General features: G+C 41.4%; 2 protein-coding genes across 4 annotated transcripts in view; one reads left to right on the top strand and one right to left on the bottom strand.

Moving 5' to 3' along the window:
- Positions 1-3,079: 3,079 nt before the first annotated feature.
- TMEM167A (transmembrane protein 167A) lies at positions 3,080-22,236 on the bottom strand. The gene is made up of 4 exons (XM_074532271.1): positions 22,105-22,236; positions 11,997-12,106; positions 7,265-7,299; positions 3,080-4,034 (listed from the first exon to the last, which is right to left on the bottom strand). The coding sequence occupies exons 1-4, from the start codon at positions 22,105-22,107 to the stop codon at positions 3,964-3,966; spliced, it is 219 nt and encodes a 72-aa protein (XP_074388372.1). The 5' UTR covers positions 22,108-22,236; the 3' UTR covers positions 3,080-3,963.
- Positions 21,766-22,686, top strand: part of XRCC4 (X-ray repair cross complementing 4) — a 156,437-nt gene continuing 155,516 nt past the window's right edge. For 2 of the 3 annotated variants that reach the window (XM_074532265.1, XM_026796573.2), the window contains exon 1: positions 21,766-21,845. In XM_074532265.1, the coding sequence (XP_074388366.1) occupies positions 21,791-21,845 (55 nt within the window). In that variant the 5' untranslated portion in view covers positions 21,766-21,790. Of the gene's footprint in view, positions 21,846-22,228; positions 22,324-22,686 lie in introns of those variants that run through there. The other variant, XM_074532267.1, reaches the window with a different exon arrangement.

Genomic DNA, 22,686 nt, shown 5'->3' with positions numbered 1-22,686 from the left:
CCCAGGAGCTGGCAGCAGCAGCTCTTTCCCTGGAAATGTTTATAGCCAGGTCCTTGAGGAAATGTTGGCATTCCCTCCCACACCAGAGGGGATTACACCAGTTATTAACACTCTTCTCAAGGTGTTTTTCATTCAGATTAAGGAAACCTTGGACAGCCTTCCTGCAGCTCCTGGTGAAGCAGGAGGAGACAAGGCAGCTGCAGTGCCAAAGGTGGTTTTATTTCAGAGTCTCTGAAGCTTGGCTGGTGTTCCATCAGAAGAACCTGGGCTCCATCTGTCACACAGCCAAAGGGAAGGGAAGGTACCCTGTGAGGAGACAGGTCATGCTCCCTGTGCTACATGACACAGGCAACAGCTCCTGGAATTCAGGCAAAACCTCTGGACATGGGTGATATCCTGACTGGCTAAAAACCACAGTGCCTTTGGCCACACGAGCCCTTCAGGTTTGAGATGGAGTAAAAAAATTTACCACAGAGTACAGGTTAGCTGTGGGACACTGGTCGTGTTGCACCTGGGGGGGATTTTCCCCAGTTTTTAGATCCTGCAGAATGAGTATTCCTCCACACCTTTTGCCTTGTGGCCTAGAGGTGTCATGAAAAGAGGTGCTATTTATAAAAATAGCCAGGTAAACAACTGAGGCCTCATGCTTAAAACCCATTTTTCAGTGTGGATCTCCCATGCCTGGCATGCTGATTACACTGCAGTACAGGAGTTGAGGGAAAATGCTTCTCCAGGCAGCCAAGTGCCATCAAACACATGTGAAGCTTTGTGACAGATGCTGGGAGCACTCCCCAAACGTGTCTGGAATGAGTAAAAAACAAGAGAAAAGGGGAGGGAAAAGAAACCTGGCTGGAAAACTTTTCTTTGCTGGAAATGTTTGGACTAAATAATGTATAGTTGCTGCCTGAGTATGAGAAGCAGGTTTACATCACACTTTCCTGGCTTCTGGTGGGTTTCACCATGTTCAGCATTTTAAATCATTAGGAAGATGCTGGTTTTGTTTCCTTTTCTCTAGAAGATGATTATCAAAGGGAAAAGGGAGGAAGGAATCAAACATGATGAGCCTTCCTAGGCTTCAGAGAGTGGGCTCTGCCCCAGATGCCAGTGGGACAGAACTGGAGACAAACTGGAATAGTAACAGCCTCAGAGCACTAACAGAGCATTTATTCGCTCCATCACAGAGCAGCCTCACCTCTTGGTGACACTGTATTTCCAGTGCTCACTGCTGTGGTCACGGAGGTGGAAAGGGCATTCACAGAACAAGGACATTGTTCCAAGAACAGGAAATCTTCCTGTCATCCTTGGACTCCACTTTGTCTTTCCTCCTCCACCAGCCATGTCTGCCCAGCTGCTTATCAGTCCCTCCAGAGCATCAGACCTTCACCGTGATCCCATCTCTTACTCATGCTTTACTCATTTCCCAACATGGCAATTACTGCTGTTCCATTCAGCCTCCCTAAATCCCTGCTTTCAATTTGAGACCATTTAAAGTGCAGATGTGGATGGAAATTAATACAGTATTGATCCATACCAAGTACATGCAAAGGTATCAAATACTCTGTGTGTTCCAGGAGCAGCACGTTGTGTTTCAGATGTTTGGGCATCAACAACATCCACAATGCTGTTTAGGAAAAAAGGATGAAGTCCCAGTGTGGAAATACTTTTCCACAGTAGCAGGCACAACTACAGCTTCAGTCACATTTAATCACTGTTCCTTCTGCACAAAGAAATGTGTACAGACCTGCTGTGGCTGCAAACTCTTTTGCAGGACAAAAACAAAGCCAAGAAAGCAAAATGGTTTTAAGATTCTAACCTGGGAAACCAATATTTACTCTATAACTTACTAAAAGACATGAGGTATCAATCTCTTCAAAGCTAAAAACCAAAGACCCCAATCCTGAGGCAAACACCTGCCTGAAGCAGCAATTTCAGAACTGCGGTTTATCAGTTTAGAGATCTTGTTTCCAGACAGTTTTGCTGAGCAGCCATGCAGTTAGCACCTAATGAACAGCCTGAAAATGTCATTTATGGGAAAAATTTAAAAAAAAATTCCAACTAGTAAGTATCTATCACCCACATTTAGGGCAAGAGGATGAGAAGCCATATAACAAATAAAGTTTGAACAACAAATAACAGCCAGGAAGAGGCCTGTCAGAGCTTCTTGGATGATAAAACCTTAACAGAGAAGGGTTTTGCAACACAGTTCCTCCATATTAATAATTTCAGGCACTCAAGAGCAAAAAATTTCATTGGGTTCTTTCACTGGTATTCCTACCTGCAGCTAAACCCCAGGGATTATTAAGAATTCACCTGGTAATTAGAACATCTTGGATGACTAGGAAATATGTATCATAAAAATGCCATTATTTATTAAAAGCAGTAATAACTGGAATATAAGTGCTCAATATGAAAAGTTTCCAGATGATTCTCTGCATATTTTGAACAGTCAAAACCCAAGACTTTTTAGGAATGTCCCTTCCCCCTCTTGAGGAACAGCTCCTTTGAAATCCAAACCTGAATTGCTTTGATGCCCTGTTTGGAGCAGCATCCACGTTTAAAGTTACAGGGCAGCAGACTGTGCACTCCCCACATCCCCTGCCCAGTCCATGCTTCCGTGTGTGCACAGCATGGTTACAGTCCTACAGCTCTGCACTGCCAGGGGGATTTACTGGCCCAAATCGGAGAAATCTATCTTTCCTGAGCCCAGAATACAAAAGTTTGGATGGCTACTTCTGATGGTGATTTAGATTCGCGGGTACACGTGAGACAACACAAAGGCTGTAACTCAACATAAGTTTTTTGCCTAGTTGCAGGATAATTTGGATTGATGAAAATAACGTTTTCAAACAAGAATGACAAGAGGTAACATACCTTTAAGTGTGTTTTACTTTTCAGCTTTGTTCCTTCTGATCACAAGCCTTTCCACAACAACAAATACTGCAAACACACAATTCTCCCACATTGAACCAGTATGAAGTCACACAGGTGTCTGACACAACACACACCTGTCAAGAATTATTGAAGAAGTCACTAGATCACTGAAAGTGTGCAAAATTAAGAAATATGTGCTAATGGGAGGTATCATTAAAAGTAATTAATCTTTACTACTGGTGAGCATAATTTAGTTGCTTCAACCTTTGTATTATGACATGCAACTTCCTTATCTGCAGCTAACTGTTCATTCTGATAACTGAGAAATCTTTCCATGCATGCAACAGCAGCAGCAGAGTGTTTTCAATTCTTTTCTCAACATTTTGAAATCTCTAAAAATGAGTACATGTGTTTTTTTACAGAGAACAATCCAGGTGTCTCAGATCCCCATCTCTGTCTTATCAGCAGCTAATCACACATCACTACAGTTATGGTCCCTGCCTTTATTTCACATCTTAACAACAGAAATATTAAGAGTTTATTTGAGAAATTACAAGTTTAGAAACAAATAACTGAGTGTAACTTAGGTCAGAGGTCATATTTTTAGGATGAGAGTGGAGACATCACTTACAAATCAAGAGGAATTATTTAGGCAGCAAGAACTAAAAATACTTTGATAAACATCCCCTAGAGTCAAAACACTCTTTATTCTTCAAAGGGTGGTCTTATTGCTGTGGCTGATTTACCATTTCAGTGTTTCATTCAACAGATCTACTGGACAAGAAATTTTGAAGAATTAGAAACAGCAAGCCTTTTCAACTGCATGGTGTTTAAAAAGAAACAAACACAAAGAGCTCCCCTGAAGCTCAGACACACACCAGACACCCTTCCATGAATTACTGCAGGAGTGTCAGTGCCGACCTGGCTGAACAAGCACATCTCATCTGGGTTGTGATCACTAATGCTGGTCCATCTGCAGGGGTGCCCACCAGGAGAGAGGTTATCCATCGTCTGAGAGGAGACTTGCTGAGGCTTCCCATCCTTTCTTGACACAGGATCTGCTGTTGGCTACCTGGGGACACTCTCCAGCTGCTACTGCACGAACAGGATGCTGAAGGCCATCACCACACAGCACACGGCCACGTAGGGGCTCTTCCTCTCACCTGCCAGGAGGGGAGAGAACCCAGAGCAAACAGAAATTCAGGCGTGGTTAAACAGGTTAAACAGACACACCTGCTCCTAGTCTAGTGTAACTCTGCTACAGCATGTGCAAACTGGTATTCATCATTTCCAGCTGGAGGAAGGCAGGCAGAAGTACAGATGTGTATTCACAAAGAAATGCAGGGGCAGTGGGGAAACCTGGATGCAGGACACCTTGTTTTGATACATAAAAACAGAATTGGGGCTCTTTGCTTTAAGGGAGGACTTGTAAACATGGCAGGGAGTGACAGGACTATGGGGAATGGCCTCAGGCTGAAGGAAGGCAGGGCTGGCCGGGATCTTGGCAATGAGGAATTGTTCCCTGGCAGGGTGGGCAGGCCCTGGCACAGGGTGCCCAGAGCAGCTGGGGCTGCCCCTGCATCCCTGGCACTGCCCGAGGCCGGGCTGGACACTGGGACAGTGGGAGGGGTCCCTGCCGTGGCAGGGTGGCACTGGGTGATTCTGGGTCTCTGTGCCAGGCCTATGTAAAGGCTGCCATCTCACTACAACCCCCCTTTTGTGAGGTGCAGTTTTATGTTGCTGCTACCTCCTAGTGCCAAAGTCAGGGGGCAGGCAGTGGAAGGCTGCCTGGGACACCCCATTTTTGCTGGTTCTGCTGTTGTGTGTCAGCTGAGGTGCAGCTGGTGCTGCCTGTCCTGGTACCTGCCACCTGCAGCCTGAATCTTCTGTGCAGGGTGTCATGCAGCAGCCAGAGCTGTGGGCTCACAGCTGCCCACACAGAGCCAGATGCCTTTTTTTACTTTTTTAAGAAGACATAACATTGTTAGCATGTGGAGAGGGTCTGGTCCACAGATTTCCATGATAAAAATTGTCACAGAAGCTGCACAGACACCTCTATTTTCTGACTCTTTCAATTGGTGTCAGAGTTTTCCAGGGCAAACTGTGAAAGAAAGTTAATTTTACTCCACTAATATACTTTTATCTGTGGATGGAAATATACATTAATATACTTTTATCTAGTGGCAAAAGCAATCATGAGAGATCTATTCCCACCCATTTGGTCCAGGACAGAACTTTACAGAGGTCTATTTTTCTTGTTCTTCAAGAAAAAAAAAAATCTTCTCAGGTGGGGAACTGTAACACAACCAGGGGAACATCAGTAATGTTAATCACACTGGTACCTACTTACACGAGCACTTTTTACATTAATTAGCAAGATGTTCTTACACTTAAACTTTATTCTTCATGGTTCCACTGAATTCTGCTTGGAAAATTCAGCCTACGGAACTGCCAGGGAGGGTTAACACTGAAATGTGTCTTTCAAGTGAGAAGATCCCTGTTTCTACACACCCAGGAGTATAAAGACAGAGCTGGGGCTGTTTGGTTTAAGCAAAGTTCAATTTCCCTTTGCTGTGTGAGGTCTTTTGTCTTTACAAACCACCTTATCAGAGACACAGTTTTCAGAGAAACATTAAAGAAAAAACCACCAAGGCTCCCAAGTCTAGCATGGTGCAATTTTTATGAAAAAAAGCCTTTTCCTTTACCAGCAGGACCTTTAAACACACAGGGAACAAACTTTCCACAGTAAAAGAAAAATAAAATACTTGCAGTGACACCTCCCATACACAGGATTGACTGTCCAGTGACATTACAAGATTCTGTCATGATCTGGCATATATTTAATTAAACTTCAAATAACTGAACGAATTAATGTCTGCAGTTTCACATCTGTTTAAAATAAATTTTGAGGAAGTCCAACTCCTACGGTTCAGGGTATTACAATTTTCATATGGGTTATGCTTTTCTGCTCTTAATTTTCTTAAAAGAGAAATCACCATGTGGCAGGATTAAACATTATTTTGCACAACTTTGTAAATATGTAACCACTTGCCGGTGATTAAGATCTTATGTATATGTGAAAAGGTTGTTTAAACATACCAGGGATGTGAAATGTAAAGGAAGCCAGTAGACATTTTCATTTTTAAAACCTACGCTTTCTACTTGCCTTTGTGACTAACACACATAAAAGGAATCATCTCCAAAGCCCAGTTCTTAGTCTACAAGAAAGTCAAAGTGGTCCACTCTAGATGCAAGTTGCAAAAGGAACATAGCTAATTGAAAAAAATATCCTTGCACTTAACTACAAAGAAGATGGCAAGGTAAGGTGAGGTGCTCTCTTCGGCTTTGAACAAACCCTAATGCAGCTGAATTTTTTACATTTGTTTCACTGGTATAGCTCAAAATTAATTTCTGACAGCTGCCACCTTCCCAGTATCTTTCAATTACAGCACTAAAATTGGTTCTGCAATGTCTATTATCTAAATAGGACAATATCTGCAATCATTTTAACAACCACTCTTCAGCAAAACCCTGTTTTTTGTGTCAATGCTTTTCTGACATCCTGTAAAATGTTCTGCCTGGGAATGCAGAAAGGGAATCATAAAGGCTTTCTTTAGGTTCAGTGACAAGTAGGAAGCTCTAGAATTACAAGTTCAAAGTTTCTGCTCTGAATTAACAATGCAATTTGAACACTGATGACGGGTTAGTAGTTTGGTTTTTTTTTCCTAAATTGTGGATATACCTTAATGTTAAGACTAAACTTCTGTTGCATATTCCAATTTCCTTCTCAAAATAAATTCAGGATAAGGATTAAAATAAATATAAAACCAATGTTATGGGAAAATGTCAAGAATCAGATAGAGCTGATCAGCCTGTGTGCAGATGTCACTTGACACGAACAGCTTTGTGTAATTCAAAAGTGCACAGAAGCTGAGCAAAGAAGGGAAAGGAAGAAAACCACATTTATGCTGAAAGAGAACCTTAATGCATTATGAACTCCATGTTGTTTTATTACTGTAAGGTAAATATCTGGGGTTTTTTTAAACAGTCCATTGCAATTTCAAACAGACTGCAGTTTATAAGAAAACATTGATTTCTTTGCATGTCATAAATGCACCCTTCATTGTTTCATGTGGCAAAAAGTGCAAAAGACTTTTGAAAATGTAACATTAGATATATGAACTGACATGAGAAGATGCAGGATTTCCATTATGCTAATCTAAGAAGGCAATATCCTGCCCCTTTATTTCATGGAGGTAAAAACTTGCATTTTTGAAGACAAAGGATGTGTATGGTTTTCACTGCTACATGGCAACACAATCCTAATAAATTGTGGTAGAAATAGGATTGATCTTAAGGATTTTGAAGGGAAAAAAAGCCAAAAAACAATTACCAATCCTGGCGCATTTCCAGAATATCCCCAACAATCTGTAAAGATAAAAATAAATTCATTACGGTCTTGGTTTAATACATCCAAGTCAACTGATTCTCTTTATGTTAAAATAATCTGAATTGACAGTAATTTGTCAACGTGGTTCCCCCCTGCACACCAGAAAACACGAGATACCTGCACGTAAGGGTACAGAGTATGAATTACAGAAGCGGCAAAGTTGTAAGTCTAGCAGAGGTCTTTTTGCATGAAAAAATCCATTTAACTTGTTCCGTGTTCCAGATCTAAAGACTTCACCAGAACCCCATATTTATCTACAATACAGTATCCCAGACAGACAGTTTTGTGAAGAAAAAAATCTTCCCAATTCTTCTGGTTCTTTCTTATTCCTTTACCAAAGTTTGCCTTGCTCATATCTCTGCAATGCTGCTTGCCCAGGACTTCACCTCTCACAAGTGAAACAGCAGTGGAGAAAAGCAGAATTCAACCCAAAGGCATGTCACAAACCTGTAATTTCTCTGTGTAACTAAAATAATCTCCTACTGACAGCTCCAGAGGAGCAGGGACTGCTTCAGGGTTTGAGGAAGACAACTGAGGTGTCCTGTGTGAGCAGATGGATTTCAGCCCTTCAAAGCTTGTCTGCAGGAAGGTTTCCTTCACACATGGCACAGAACACTGTGGGAGCATGTGGAGAGCTGCATCCAGCAGGCAGTAAATACAACCCCACAAATAATGTTCGGAACTCACACCCACAAAGGTTTGATTGTCTTTGCCTTGGGCTCTGAGAGTTGCTTACTTCTAACACATCTAAATGCAGACAGGTAGGCTTGGGCCACTTGCTCCTGCATGCTTGAGCAGTCAACATATCTTTTATTTCTCTTCTACTTCCATTTTAAGTGCTCTTTTATGGTCTTGCTTTACTTCAGCATCTCTCTGTCCATTTAGCAGCCTCCTCTATTTCTGAGACAAAGATTCAGGGCTGGGCAGGTGAAGACCAAGGGTGGCAGCAAGTGACCAAGGTAAAGTAAAATGCTTTTTGACTTATGTACCCCTTGCTGACCAGTTCATCACTAACAGCATTCCATTTCCATTTTTAGAAAGCAGGCATTTCCATCTGTGCTTCAGATTTTAGTTTTATCTCAAGCAAAATATATACACAAACATACATATTTAGAATTGACTATATTTCTGTACTGCCACAGCTCATTTTTTCCTGCTTTTATGCAGCTCCACAAGCAGAAGTAATGATCCCTGCATATAGAGCACCACACTTTTCCAGGCTAAGAGGTCATACAATAAAGTAATCTGAAGACATTTATGCACTTTTTGAAGATGTGTGCAGGTAGAAAGGCATTCATGTGTAATTCTTAAGTGCTCCACTGATAGCACCTCAGGTTTTCAGAACTGTTCACTCTCTGTAAAATTACAATTTACAGATCGCATGCTGCAAAACCAACAGAAAAACTTCCACAGCCCTGCTTCTCATTTTGCCATCTCTCAAAAGCTTCCCCAGGAGCTCAGAGAAATAAAACACTAACATTCTGTCCATATGCTTTTGAAGAATCTTGCATGGGAAAAAGAATATTAACCCTTTCAGGCAGCCTAGAAGTCTGTTGAATTTGCCTCACCATCTCAGCAAGGGTATCTTTTCATCTTCTCGGATTTGAAGCCACTACTGCACATTTCCCTACAAAGCCCCCTTGGTGAAAACAGAAATTTTTCTGATGTGCCAGGTACAAAATAGACGATGGGTTTCACCAGCTGTCCTTAACAATTGCAATTAACAATTTATGAGGACTGACCAGCCTTTCCATGATGACACCAGAACATCTTAAAGAGGCTTTTGTGCTACTGGAACAGCTCATTACCTCTGTTTGTTCACAGAAGCTGCTGCTGAGCAGAAGCAGACTGAATTCTGGACCTTCTGATAATGCACCTTCTGGAAGAACTGGGGAGCTCTCACTGCAGGAAAAGCCTGTGCAGAGCTCTTTCCTGCTCCTCTGGTTTTTCCATTAGTGCCCATCCCAGGTCCACAAGAAGGACCTCTTCAAATCAAAACCTACTTATTACAGAAGTGATGTTGCCTTGAGTAACTCTGCTCCAAAACAATTCCTCCTGCAGCAGCTCCTTGGTGTAACTGCACCCTTTGTGTTCTGCTCCATCCTTGCTTGGAAGCAGGTGAAGGTGTGGATCTGGCTGGGATCCCTGCTCTTTCTGGCACCCAGAGCCCAAAAGTGCAGGACCTGCTGCAGATTCCTGGCTCTCAGTGCTAAATGCTAAAAGCACTCGTTGTGAAAAGTGGATGCGGTTACCTGGAGGACAAAAAATCCAAATAAATGGAACCTCTTAAGCAAAGGAGGAGTTGGTGGAGCCTTAGACAATGACTGCTAAGACTGTGTGTGCTGCAAAATGCCATGTGTTCACCAGGAGAAGCCCAGTGCCACTGCAGGACGGAGTGTGAGACATCCCCAGTGCAATGCTGATGGAAAATCAAAGGGGATCTCCGCTGCACATGAGCTAACACATCCTGCTGGTTAGCAGGGAGGAGAGAATTACATTGTGGCGCACATTCTCCTCTAGTCAGCATGAAACAGTAAATCTCCACTTGCTTTCCCAGCCTTTAACACTGTTGCTCAGGACTAAGCACATGGAAACATTCAGGGAAAATGAAGGATTAAGGTTCTGTTTGGCTTGGTAGGAAAAGACACACTTTGGCAGAAATGAGGGGGAGGAAATACAGGGTTATGAGGATGGGTGACATCACTGTGCAACAGCATCTCTCAAACAACAGAAATATGTTTCTTCACTTATTATTAACAGATCTAAATCCCCAGCAAAGTTACCATTCACTCAGAAATACAGTGAATAACTATCAACCTTCCTCCTCTCTGTCACTTTGGTATTTTATTGCTACTTTTTTATGTCTTTTATTTGGAGCAGGAATGGTGAGGTAACAGCATCTCTGTGGCAAAATGAAACATCACTAGAATTTGTTTTATCCCACATGTCCAGACATTTCCACTGGAGCATGGAGTACATCAGAAGAGAGGGAAAGGGGTTTAGCACCATATGAGCTCCATGTAAACATCTACCATACAGGAAACAACTTTCACTGCTTCCAGGCCAAGGTTTTACTCTTCAGTACAAAGTAGTCTACAAAAAAAAAAAAAAAAAAAAAAAAAAAAAAAAAAAAAAAAAATATATATATATATATATATATATATATATATATATATATATAACAAAATGGCATGTCCTACATCTACATAAATACAAACCTACACATCAAACGCCCAACTCCTCCACAGTGTCAGCACCCCTGGGAAACATTTTATGAAGAGAGTTCTATTGTACTCCAGACAGATTTGCCTCAAGAATAAACAGAGTAGCTCTAGATTAAAGGAAACACTCCTTGCCAAGAACAGCACTAAAATTTTAATCAGTAAAATAAACATTCTTACTTCTTACTGTGTATACCTCATTGACTATTGTGTTATCTTCCACCAGCAGACACCCAAACTCCCCTGGTCCCCCCACTCCCTGTCCTTCATGAAGTCATCCTTTCTTTCATCTTTACTTCCATCCAAAGAAACCTCTCATGTCAGTGACAATTTTGTGGCCTCATATAAAAGGACACAAGTGTTTTCATGTTAGTACTCCAAATTAAGAAAAAAAAAAGCTAGTGTAATTTGGGTACCTTACACTGCTAAAATTAAAAAAACATGAATAAAACAGCAACCCCGGAGGCTAATTACAACGAAGGTTTTCAGAAAACAAACACTCAGGTGTTTGGTGTTCTTGGTCACAACACTATTTAAAACTGGACACTTCTGAATTTAAATGCCAAAGTGATGGAAGACACTGAGGGAAGAAGAACATTTTTATTTAACAGGAAATGACCTAATGGCAAAAGTGGAGAAGTCAAACACTCATTATCCAAAAGCCTGTCTGTTTTTCCACCTAGAATTACCTCCTGCTTCTACAAATATCATCTTCTTTGCACTAACCTGAGGTGACGGCATTACTGAAGTTCTGGGGACAGCCCCAGACATTCTGTGTCACAAGTGCCCAATGGTTACTCAAAACCCACCACACTTAAATCACAGTTCTGCTGATCACAGCTAGCATCCACATGACTAAAAACCAAAAAGTTAGGTTTGTAGAAGTTTTCAAAAACTCTTCTAGACATTCCCTCACCTTAGAGAATACAAAACCACGATTTGAACAGACCACACAAGAGGACTGCGTTGCTTATTTTAAAAAGTATTTTTAGTTTTCTCTTAGTTACAGATTATTGCTAAAGCTGTGTTTCAAACTTCTATCTGCAAAACACCTATCTTGAAAACAAGCAAAAAGCCAGTTTCTGCTGGCTCCTTATGCACCCTAGGAATCAAAAATAAATCATTGCAACAATAGCCACATGTACGAGAATGTTTTATTTCTGTCTCTCATTTCTATATCTCCAATAAGCATCTAACAACAGAGCTACAAATCTAGAAGATTAATAACACAGTATTAGCAAGGTTCGCAAGCCAATAAATTTTTTCAATACAATTTCAACTAAGTGCTTGCCAATACCTTATTGCACTCTGTTGTGAGGTACAAAATTAAGATTTTTATCTCTAAACAGAGAAAATTTTCAAAGCAGGATCTGCATTATCACAGACCTCATCAGGAGATGCTGAAAACTGAACGCACACAGCTTGTGGATGTTAGAAATGATCAGGCCACATACCCGGATTTATTTTTGTCCAGTAAGCTGGGAGCCAAGGATCTGATGTAGGCACAGGTACATATGAGCAGCAGGATCACAGTCAGCAGACTCTGGAAGTTGAAGATGGCAGACTGTGGAAGAGAATCGGGGGAAAAAAAAACAATTACATCTCTGCAGTGCAGAACTCCTCTTGAAGTGGAAGTTCTGGAAAAAACAGGTGACCCCTCACACAACACCAAAAATGAAACCTACAACAAGCCAGAAAACCTTTCCATCAATGGAATAGGGTGGTGGTAGTGAAAATAGAGGTGAGGACTTAGTGGCAAAGAAACCAGTAGTAGCCAAGACAAAAAATAACACAAAATGTGCAGTAGGTTTGTTAATACACCACTTTTTAAAAGCTACAGGCCAAATTCAACAGATTTGTAGAAAGTTAAGCCCACCTGAACTATGATAACTGATTAGTTTTATTTTCAAACACTGTTCTGATTGTAAATTGAAAACATCTTTACTGTAAATACACTTTCAGAACTGCTAGTTCTTTGGTAAATTCTGAAGAAATGTATGAAATTGCCTTAAGAAAGTTCTGTTGTTGACAGCAAACACTGATCAGCTTAGTGGCAGTGACAAGAGACAATTCTGGAGAAACTGCTGCAATATCTGGCAATTTACTGAAGCGTGAAATAACACTAATAAGCAGAAACTGCAACCCATAAACCTTTTTTTTAACCTTTTATTCTTTTTTTTTTTATGGTTTTTGGGTTTCTCTTAAGTGTCTCAACTGACATTCTGGTCAGTGTAACAGCACCAGGTGGTGTAAGAGGCAACTGCTTATTTCAAAAAGCTTTATTTTACCTTCACTCTGCTACACTCATTTGCAAATCTGATTTAGTGTGAGCTCAAAAAAAAAAAAAACAACCAAAACAATGTCAAGACAAATGCAAGAAATTCACTCTTTGTTGTTCTGGAATTCTGATGAACTTCTGTGTCCTGTGTTCGCGCTGCTCAACCCAGCTGGCCGAGCAGTGGTATTTAATTAAAGGTAAATATTTAGCACTTAGGAATGGATAATACATTGGCATTTCCTTCTCCAAGCATATTTTAGGGCACATCAGAGCCTTCATTTCTATGCAGCCTGAGGCACATCTCTGTTGGTGTGCACGTGCTTTCTTCCTATGTCACAAAATTAGAATGTTTTGAATCTATGATGGTCAAATCTATCTAGCTAATGAGAACTATAAAAGAAAACCACACTATTCTAGCTCACCATGGCACTAACAGGAAATTAGGAGAGAAAAATGACAAGCTCTAGTAGAAGGAAAGCCACTAGAACACACACCAAGTGCTCCAATACTGAGATCAAAAACCTGGTGACCAAAACCCACCAAAATCAACAGCAAAACAGAATAAAATACTTTATCTTATTTAGAAGTCTCCGTGGATCATATGGACTCCAGAACATGGACAGAGCTGCCAGTCTGAACACATGCTTTAGGTAGGGTTAGCTACCTAAAGTAGTTTAACTTAATGGGGTCCAACAGGCCATTCTGTTAAGAAGAATCATTAGAGGTGCTCTTACTCTGTACCCTGTATAGGAGGGATTTCAGCATCCCTGAAACCCACTCTTTCTGTGATGAGGGAACAGTGATCCCACATCCAAAGCCAGCCTCCCTGTCCCAACCACGAGGCTGTGCTTGGTTTCCTCTCGCACCACAGCCTTTCCTAAATCAGATCTAATTCAGCATTTCAGCCCAACCAGCCACCCCTTCTTGTGCCCCATCATGTCACAAATAATGGACAGACTCTTCACCAAGGACAGCACGCTGCCATGCCCAGCCTCTGGAGCCTTTGTGCTCAGCAGAAGTTTCTGCCAGCTCCAGCAACCAGGCAAGTCTCAATTCCCCCCGGCTCCTGCGGGTCTAGGAACGCGGCAGGGCCGGATCCAGGAGCGGCTGCTCTCAGCACAGCCAGATACTGCCTATCAACTGATTAACTCCATCAGTCCTGCGGGACAGACGGACAGCTGCTCTGACAGCTCACAGCCCCGCGTTCCCATGGATTCCTGCAGCTGCTTCCCGAGGCGGCACCGCGCGCTCCGGCACTAAAAAATGGCACAAGGGCACACTTGCTTCCTCCAGAGCAGGGGCTGTAAACGTATACTCATGAAATGTGCTATCAGCCAGCCAACTGGGGCAGTACATAATTGTATATAATTGTTCTTTGTTGGGGTCTTCACGTGTTTCCCCGGATATTTGTGGCTGTAATTGCATCTGCCCTTCCACGGAAACGCGCTCTGAATGACACGTTTATCTGCACAGCCGCTTTCAAAGGGCAGATGTGAGCGTTCCAAAATTTGCCTACAATTTTTGGAAATGAGAATTTATCCCTGAATTAGACAGTTTTGCTCTCCACATCTGAAGTAATTCTCATGGCCCAGCTGAATTCACAGAGAGCAGCAACCTACATCTGGCTGCTCCAACCAATGTAATTAAAAGCTGCTTCAAGAATTATACATTGGTCCGAATCCTTTTAAAAAACTGCATTCACATAGCAAGCTACTTGGACAATGTAGATGCAATGCTGTTCATTTGTTTAGACTGGGTTGCTCTGATGAAAATGTATTAATTCCAATTTTTGACTTGTGTTGACTGGCCTAGATCCTGTGAGCCTCACTCCTACTGCAAAGAGATCTCAGCACATGGAGAAACTGGTGCTGTCTCTTAGGCTGTGTCCCATGAGGGGGAAATGACAACTAACTTCAAGACAACTAACTATGCTGCAATGCCAAAAGAACCAGCACTGGCATTTTATTCTGGTTTTGGACAGTGCAAGCTTTAATTCCACATGCTGAAATTTTCTACATCTGCATTTCTGACACAGTGGGAACACCTCAGTTGCTCCATTCTGTCTCATTCCCCCAGGGTCCCCTCCTGTGTGGAGCATCACCACATCACCTGCAGCACCAATGAGGTATTGTATTCACCTGAACTTGAAAAAACCAAGTTTTTACCAATGTCTTTGGAAATTTAACACTATGGACTTCAGCTTTGAGAGCTACATGCCCAAAGGCTGTTTTAAATCCTTTCCAAAACCAGGCCTTTAAAAAAAAGCCTCAACATTATTTCCTGATCATAACATATCTCAGTAAAAACTCCATATAATAAACCATAAAGAATTAGTACTCCTGAAATTTTTATTGTGTTGGGATTAACAGCAGTGGCTTGTACTAAAATAAATACTCATAGGAATATACAGTAGTTGGAAACCCAGTGGTACAGCTAGAGTTGTCTGAATGTACTCTCATCTGAGTATAAACTGAAGTTTAATGTACTTTAATAAGTGTTGATTGGAAGTTAAAAGTTACCTGTGTGGCTGTGACAGGGAATCATGACAACAACTGCACAGCTCCTGCAAACCTCATCATAGACAATGCTGTCCCCCAGCATTAAATTTACTACACTTGGGCAGAAGAAGAGGAATAAAAGCAGCAGCTCGGAGTTGTGGTTACCAACAGTTCTTGCACTTCACAGGAGCATTTTACTCAATATGCAGAAATAACCATAAGAAATGCACTAATTCCAAGCACTTTGCTGCACTGACAGCACCCATAGACAAGATACTGTAATTTATCCATTTCTGCAGTTCTCACTCACTCCCTCACCCCAATATCCTCTGCTTCAGACACGCTGTTGCTCCCTGTCCTTGCAGGCAGCACCACACGCACAAACCACCTTGGTTACAGATGCAAGCCCTGGGTAGCACAGCAATAAATCACACCCTAGGTTTGATGAAACTGTCAGTGTCATGAAGGACCTGCTGATTTTTCCCCTTATCTAACAGACTTTTGTTCAAAATAAACCACCCAGTATCATGGTTCCAGGGAAAATGAAACGTGCAGGAGGAGAACACAAACCCTATGCTGCTATCCTTTCAGGTTGGTAGAAAGCCTAACACAAAAGCTCTCTGAGTTTATCTCCACAGACTTAGCACTGAAACCAAAGCTTAACCTTCCCTAGACTTAAAAAGTATTTACAAAATGATTATTTTATCTCTGATTGCAGTGTGACCATGATGATTTCATCCATCTGTGCTATAAAAGCAGAGGCCATTGTAGTGCCAGCAAGCTGCAAAACTTTGCCCTGTGGTTACTATTATAACAACCAATTTATGTAGGCAAACACAGATAAATAACTGGAATATTTTAAAGAAAGTATCATCTCTGCGTAATATGCTTCAGAATATTCAGTCTTTCTGGAATGTTTTATTTTTTTTTCTCCCCAATATAATGAAATTGATGAATAATGATGTTTTCTGTAATCAAATATGGATACCCAATCATTCAGCTGCCTTCCTCATACTGGAATATGAGCAAGAGCATACATCCTGAAGTTAAACTTTAGTTAAGCAAGAGGTGATAAAAATTTAATCACAGAAAAGTTAAATCAAGCTGTGAAATTTTAACAAAGAGGTCCTTACAAAGCTGAAAGAGAAAATGCTTATTATCTATGGTTTCCAACAGACCCCGCAATTCTTATTTCGTCAGTGAAATCAAATTTTTCAGAATATAATATTGAGAAAAATAATAGGATATAAATCACCTAGTACTACTCCCAACCTGAAAACCAAAGCAACTGCTAAAAAGTAATTAAAACATGCATCAAACTGTATTATTTTCCAATATATTAAAAAAATAATTACTTTTCCCACTGCTGCCAAATGCAATCTGATCCAAACAAATGGAAAACAAGCATTTGTAAAAGAGGCATGCTAATTAGCATCATAGAAAAATTACAAAAAGTGCAAATTAGTGAAGTTTGAAGCAATTATTGCCAAAAGTACACAACAAAATTAAGCAAGGGCTGTTAGTAAGTATCCCAATACCAGCCAGATGCAGTTGTTCCAGCATAAATATGGCTTTTTACTTTGGATTTACAGCATGTTCTCCTCAGTGTTTCGTTTCCAAAGAATTTAAATACTCTATTTAATATTCATTCAGATTTCTGTCTGGTGTATTTTTGCACTCATGGAATGTAAGCTAAGGCTTGATTAGAGATATAGGGAATTTTTTTCCCAGTCATTTTCGGGAGAAGCACATTGTCAAGTTTAAATGGCAAGTACAACTAACATGTATGCTTTCCAGTCAACTGAAGGCTAATAATACATCTATTTAAACCAATCTCCTTGAACAATTAAACACTTAATTAAACATACGGACACAGCTGCCCTCCCCTATAAAAAGCTCATTTGACTTTAGCACATTTAGGATTTTTACTGTAATTCAAATCCACAGACCAGCAGTGTGAGAAGACACCTCCAGGCAATGATGCTGAAATTTCACACTTGCTTGAATTCCTCCCTCTTTGCCCCAGTATCTAGTTTGAAAACTGAACTTTTGCTGCAAGCAGCTAGCTCATGCAGCATTTCACCGAAACATCTTACTCTAAAAAACAAAGTGACTACTGAAGTCTTTTACTGAGGTCACTGTAGCACAAAGGTGGGCATGTCCACATATTTACTAAACAATCAAAGAATAATGGTGGGTATGTCAGTAAAATCTTAAAATACCTTTACCCCCAGGCCTTCTCTGTACATTACACAGTTTTAAATTTTACAGAGATATTTTTCCTCTTCTGTCTTTCCCCATTAGATAAAAGCAGTATTTTAAATAGCCCCTTTTTTTTAAAGTAACTCTGCCGTCTGAAGTTGCACATCACACTGTTTAGTTCACCATAAATGTAGTACTGAAACTGTAAAAAACAGTAAAACCTCTGTGTGTGAATGGAAGAGGTAAGAGTCATACTAAAGCACGCTTTGAATCAGGTGACATCCTTACTATAATAAAAGCAGCATGCAAAAATCATGAGTTTGCAACAGAAGTGCTACAGGAATGTGAACATGGCCATAGGAAGAAGTCTAACTTTTCAAAAAGGAAGATATGCTCTAATTTACCTAAAAACTACAAAACAGATCTGTAAATATTTTATGCATACTATTTACCAATTTTTTTTTTTTCATTCATGGTCAAACCATCTCTTTCAAACATGAAGAACAAATACCAGGAAAAAATATACTTAGTTAAAAAACAATGACAAGTTCTGCTAAGTCTGTCACGTCCCTTGGCCCTGGGCAGGACCACAGCATCTCTGCAAGTCTCTTGTTTGGCAGAGGTTCAGGTGCATGGTTTGAGTATTTAGCATCTGGAAGACAGGTAATATTTTTCACAGCTGTTCCCACCTTGTTTCCACAGTCACCAGGTTGAAAATCAAAAACTTTTGTTGAGTTTGAACGCCTGGCTCTGTGCATTAGCAGAAAAACATATTCAGAGCTGCAGCTGTTACAGTGAATGTGTGGTGTCTAACAAAAAAATTAAATTGTGGCATTCACTTTCTTATGGCACTCAGCTAAGAAATGGTTTCTCATAACCAGAGTCATTCTGGGTAAATCTCTTAAAGCACACTCACTGCATCCTGCTCTTCCAAAAAGAGACCATCTTACCTTGTCAGAAAAATTTCCTCTGTTCAATAATCACATTAATAAAACACTTACTATGTATTTTCACTTAATCCTCTAAGATGACAGAAGTATCAATACTAAACACTTCAGGTGAAATAAATTCACAATACAAAGATACTTTAAGACTGTAATACAACCTAGAAGATGTTTTTAAATCTATGTACTTTAGGTCATGATAAATACAAAGCTGCTAGCAAATCTATGTATGAGGATGGATTCATTCTTATAATTTTGAATAAGACAAACATAAAAATTTGTACTTGAAGACTCCTGAAAGCTCCTTTTTCAGAGCAGTGTCTTGGGTTCTGGTGTGTTTATATCCGACAGCTTGGCTGAAATAATATTTACTAATGAATGTTTTTACAATTGGCTCTATGAGCAACTCCCCTTCCTTCTATAAACACCACACTAAGAGAGCAACAAAGATTATGACAGAAATGTTTGTCCTCGTGGAAAGTTCCCAAACCAATTTTTGTGCAGTAATGTGGGGCCAGGATCAGCCCCAACCAGAGGGTGACAGTGAAGAAGCCGTTTTTGTCAAGTTTCCTGCACTTTTTAAAAATAATTTCCATCACCAAACTCTGAGTGTAACTTCACATTTCTGCCATGAAGGAAAGTGAAGACCACCCTTCAGGAGGGGAGAACCTCTTCACTCATTTTAATATTACCTTTGGCTTCTTCCCTCCTTCCTACCATGCACGTGGCAAACTTTTCAAGCCCACCAGGAAAACTTCTGTCGAGCTTTCAGATGCAAAATCCCAAAAGCTGTCAGGACAAAATGACTTGTGGAAGCCAGCAAACAATACACCTTCTCCTCCAAAATAAATGAGGGAGCTGTGCATCCCTTCCAGTCCCAGCAAGTTTGGAATCCACTTAGAAGCTTCTGCTGGATTCCATAGATGATTAAAGTTAAAATAGTGAAGGTTTTGCTCTAAGTCAAAATGGTGAGTTTTTCCCTATCCACTGGCAGTAAAGAGGAAAAAAAAAAATCTCACAATTTCTGCTTTCACACAAAAAACCACAGGTAAAAGTCAGCTTACATATATATAAATACATAAATGTATAAAATATATAAATATATAAAAAGAAATATATATATGTAATTTTTTTTTTCTGCTTGGCAGCAGCTGGCCATTCACCCAGCTCAAGTTCTCATCTGCTTAGCCAGGAAGGACATGACAAGGGATCCTGGAAAACAATAGGATGAAAAGTTTCCAAGGGATAAAGTCCTCTGGAAATCACATTCAGAATATTATAGAATACAGAATATTCAGAGTGCTGCTAACTTTCCAGAACTGCAGCTCTTACTCTTTGGACAAGGAGAATAAATTGGAGACGTAGCTCTAATCTTTCCATTTCATGACACACAGACAGCAGTTGTTGCCTCTCTCACACACAAATGTGAGCTCAAAAACTATCCTTTTTTGCCCTAAAATGCCTTGACACCAGAGGTGGCATCATGGAGGACCCAAACCCTGGAGGGCTGCTGCTCTCTTGAAGAAATTCAAACATCACAGTAAGGCTGAAAGAAACTTAATTTCAACATGAAATCATAAGCAAACCATCCTTACAAGAATTTCTTGCTTCACACAAAGTAAGGAACAGGGACAAGTGGAGAAGATAATACTAAAGAACCTCATACACTTGCCGCAATCCTCTTAAATTTAAACGTTAGCTTTGTTTTTAAGTTAATGTGTTTCTTACATATCTGTAAGAAAATATATAAAATATAAATGACATAGTGATATAATATTAAATAATTAGTTTTATTCAATCATTACACTGAGCAACTCCAATGTCCCACCAAGTTCTCTTGCCTTTTTCTATCACCTCAAACCCTTTTAAGTACAATAAAAAAGTTAGGTGCTGCTGTGATTCTCTATATTCGCCTTTCCATGGCACTGATTAGAGAAATCTTGCTTTCTGCACATGTGTTTTAGATCTCCTGAGATAATTTATGCCTCTCATAATGAAAAAACCTCCTTTGTTTTGTGCTTGGAGCCCCAGACTGAAGCAGGTTCCTCTGAAAGATCTGCCAAGGAATGCTCAGGTGAGCAATTCCCAGCAATTTCCTGCTGGTGACAAGATCTGGAGCCTGGGAACCCTTTTTTGAACTGAGCCATTAGGAACTTCAAGTGATATTGATCTTTTCTGTAAATGCACAGGAAATACAGCAATATTCCATTAAACTGCACAGCAACCCTGCTGTGATGGATGATCTCTCCATGCTCATGGGAAAGGGGGAACCAGGTGATCCTCAAAGGTCCTTTCAACCTAAACCACATTCTGATTATTAGAAAAATGCCAAAAATTCCCATCCTAAAACAAGCTCTGTGCTGAACTTATGGACAAACATGTACTTTGTACAGGAAAAATTTATGTTTTCTTTTCTCAGTAATTCTTTTGGTTTTTCTTTTAATTTTAAGTTCATGTATCTGCCCGGCTCATATAAATGCCATTGATATATAAATATTTAATGTACAAACCTTGACTAAGAAAAAGCATTTCACTGCTCAGCTTTAACTGTGACAGAAATGCAAAACCTTATTTTGTGTTACCTGCACAGACTGGAAAAATGGGAAGAAAACAAAAAAAGAAAAAAAAAATGAAACCCCCAATTTGCCTCTTGATAAAGAATGTATATATTCATGCACATGTAATATATATATATATATACATATATATGTATCTAAGCACAGTCTTTATGTGCATGGTATATAGAAAAGGTATGTATATCTGATATGTGTGGTATATGAAAAGATAATTATTAAAATATCCAATTAAATATTTACATACACCCATAAAAAATAAGTATCTTTATATCCACAGATATTGGTAATACACATAATATATTCACATATAGGCACAGATATTCTGTTCCAGATGCACTTACCTGCCTTTTACGCATTTACAAAACTACAAATAAATTTTAAAATACGTATTTATATGGTAAGTTATATTTTATATACTTCTATATTCTTAAAAATTAGAACACGTTGTGAATGTATGAACTTCTAAAAAGACAGGAAAAAGGTAATATATATGTAGACATACATAACAAGTTTTCTATACACATACGTATCTATAATTTATATATACACATGCATATATATAATTTATTTATATGCACACACATATATATGCATCTGTATAATATGTAGTTTGTGATATAATCCAGTTTTCACGAGTAAATGGACCTGGGCCTCTGACGACACCCCTGAAAAGCAGCCAATGACGCGGCTCAGCGCACTGCTCTGAGCATGACGTCCCCTAACACCACCGTGACGTCACGCAGCACAGAAATGACGTCGGGAAGCCGTGAGAGAACCGCACAGCAGCTGACCGACCTCGCACCAGGTGCTGATGCCCCGCACAGCCACAAAGCGAGGTTTTTCTCCTGCCACCAAACCCCTGATGCAAACGCGCCCCGCACTACTCCCACCAAAGCCCTGAGGGGGCTCCGCGCCCGCGGCCCGCGGCTTATGGCGTGAGCGACCTCTGTGGGCACCGCCCGGGCCGAGATGCGTCGCTGGGGACCGTGCCGGGTGGTGGAGGGGCAGGGGAGAGGGGAGGGCCCGGCCCCGGCGCGGCAGGGCCGTGTGGGCCCCGCGCTTACCATCGCGCCGCGCTCCGCCACATCACCTTCCGGCCGCCGCCACGGGCGGAAGCGCGCACCGCGCGCCCTCAGAGCGCGGGGGCGCGGGCACGGCCGCCATTGGCTGGCGGCGCCACAGCGCGTCGCGATTGGACGACGCTGCCGGCGCGGGGCGGGACGGAGGGGCGGACGCGGCGCGGATTGGCCGGCGCGGCGCAGGCGGAAGTGGCGGCGCGGGAGGTAGGTCGGGCGGCCCGCCCCGCGCGCGCCGGCACGGGCGGGACTGAGGGGAGCGCGGGGGGGAGGGGCCGTGTCCCGGTGTGGGGATAACGGGATCACCGGGATGAGCCCTGGCCTGACCCCGCACCGGCACTAAGGGGAGCGGCGGGGGGCTCGTGTCCCGCTGTGGGGATAGCCGGGCTCACCGGGATCAGCCCTGCTCTGACCCCGCACCGGCACTGAGGGGAGCGGCGGGGGGCTCGTGTCGCGGTGTGAGGGCAGCCGGGATAACCGGGGTTCACCCCTTCAGTGACGCCTCAGTGGGACTGAGGGGAACGAGGGAAGTCCCGACCGTGTCCCAGTGTGGGGATAACTAGGATAACC

The sequence above is a fragment of the Zonotrichia albicollis genome, chromosome Z (assembly GCF_047830755.1).
Source record: "Zonotrichia albicollis isolate bZonAlb1 chromosome Z, bZonAlb1.hap1, whole genome shotgun sequence".
NCBI lineage: Eukaryota > Metazoa > Chordata > Aves > Passeriformes > Passerellidae > Zonotrichia > Zonotrichia albicollis.
This window is presented reverse-complemented; position numbering and strand designations above follow the sequence as displayed.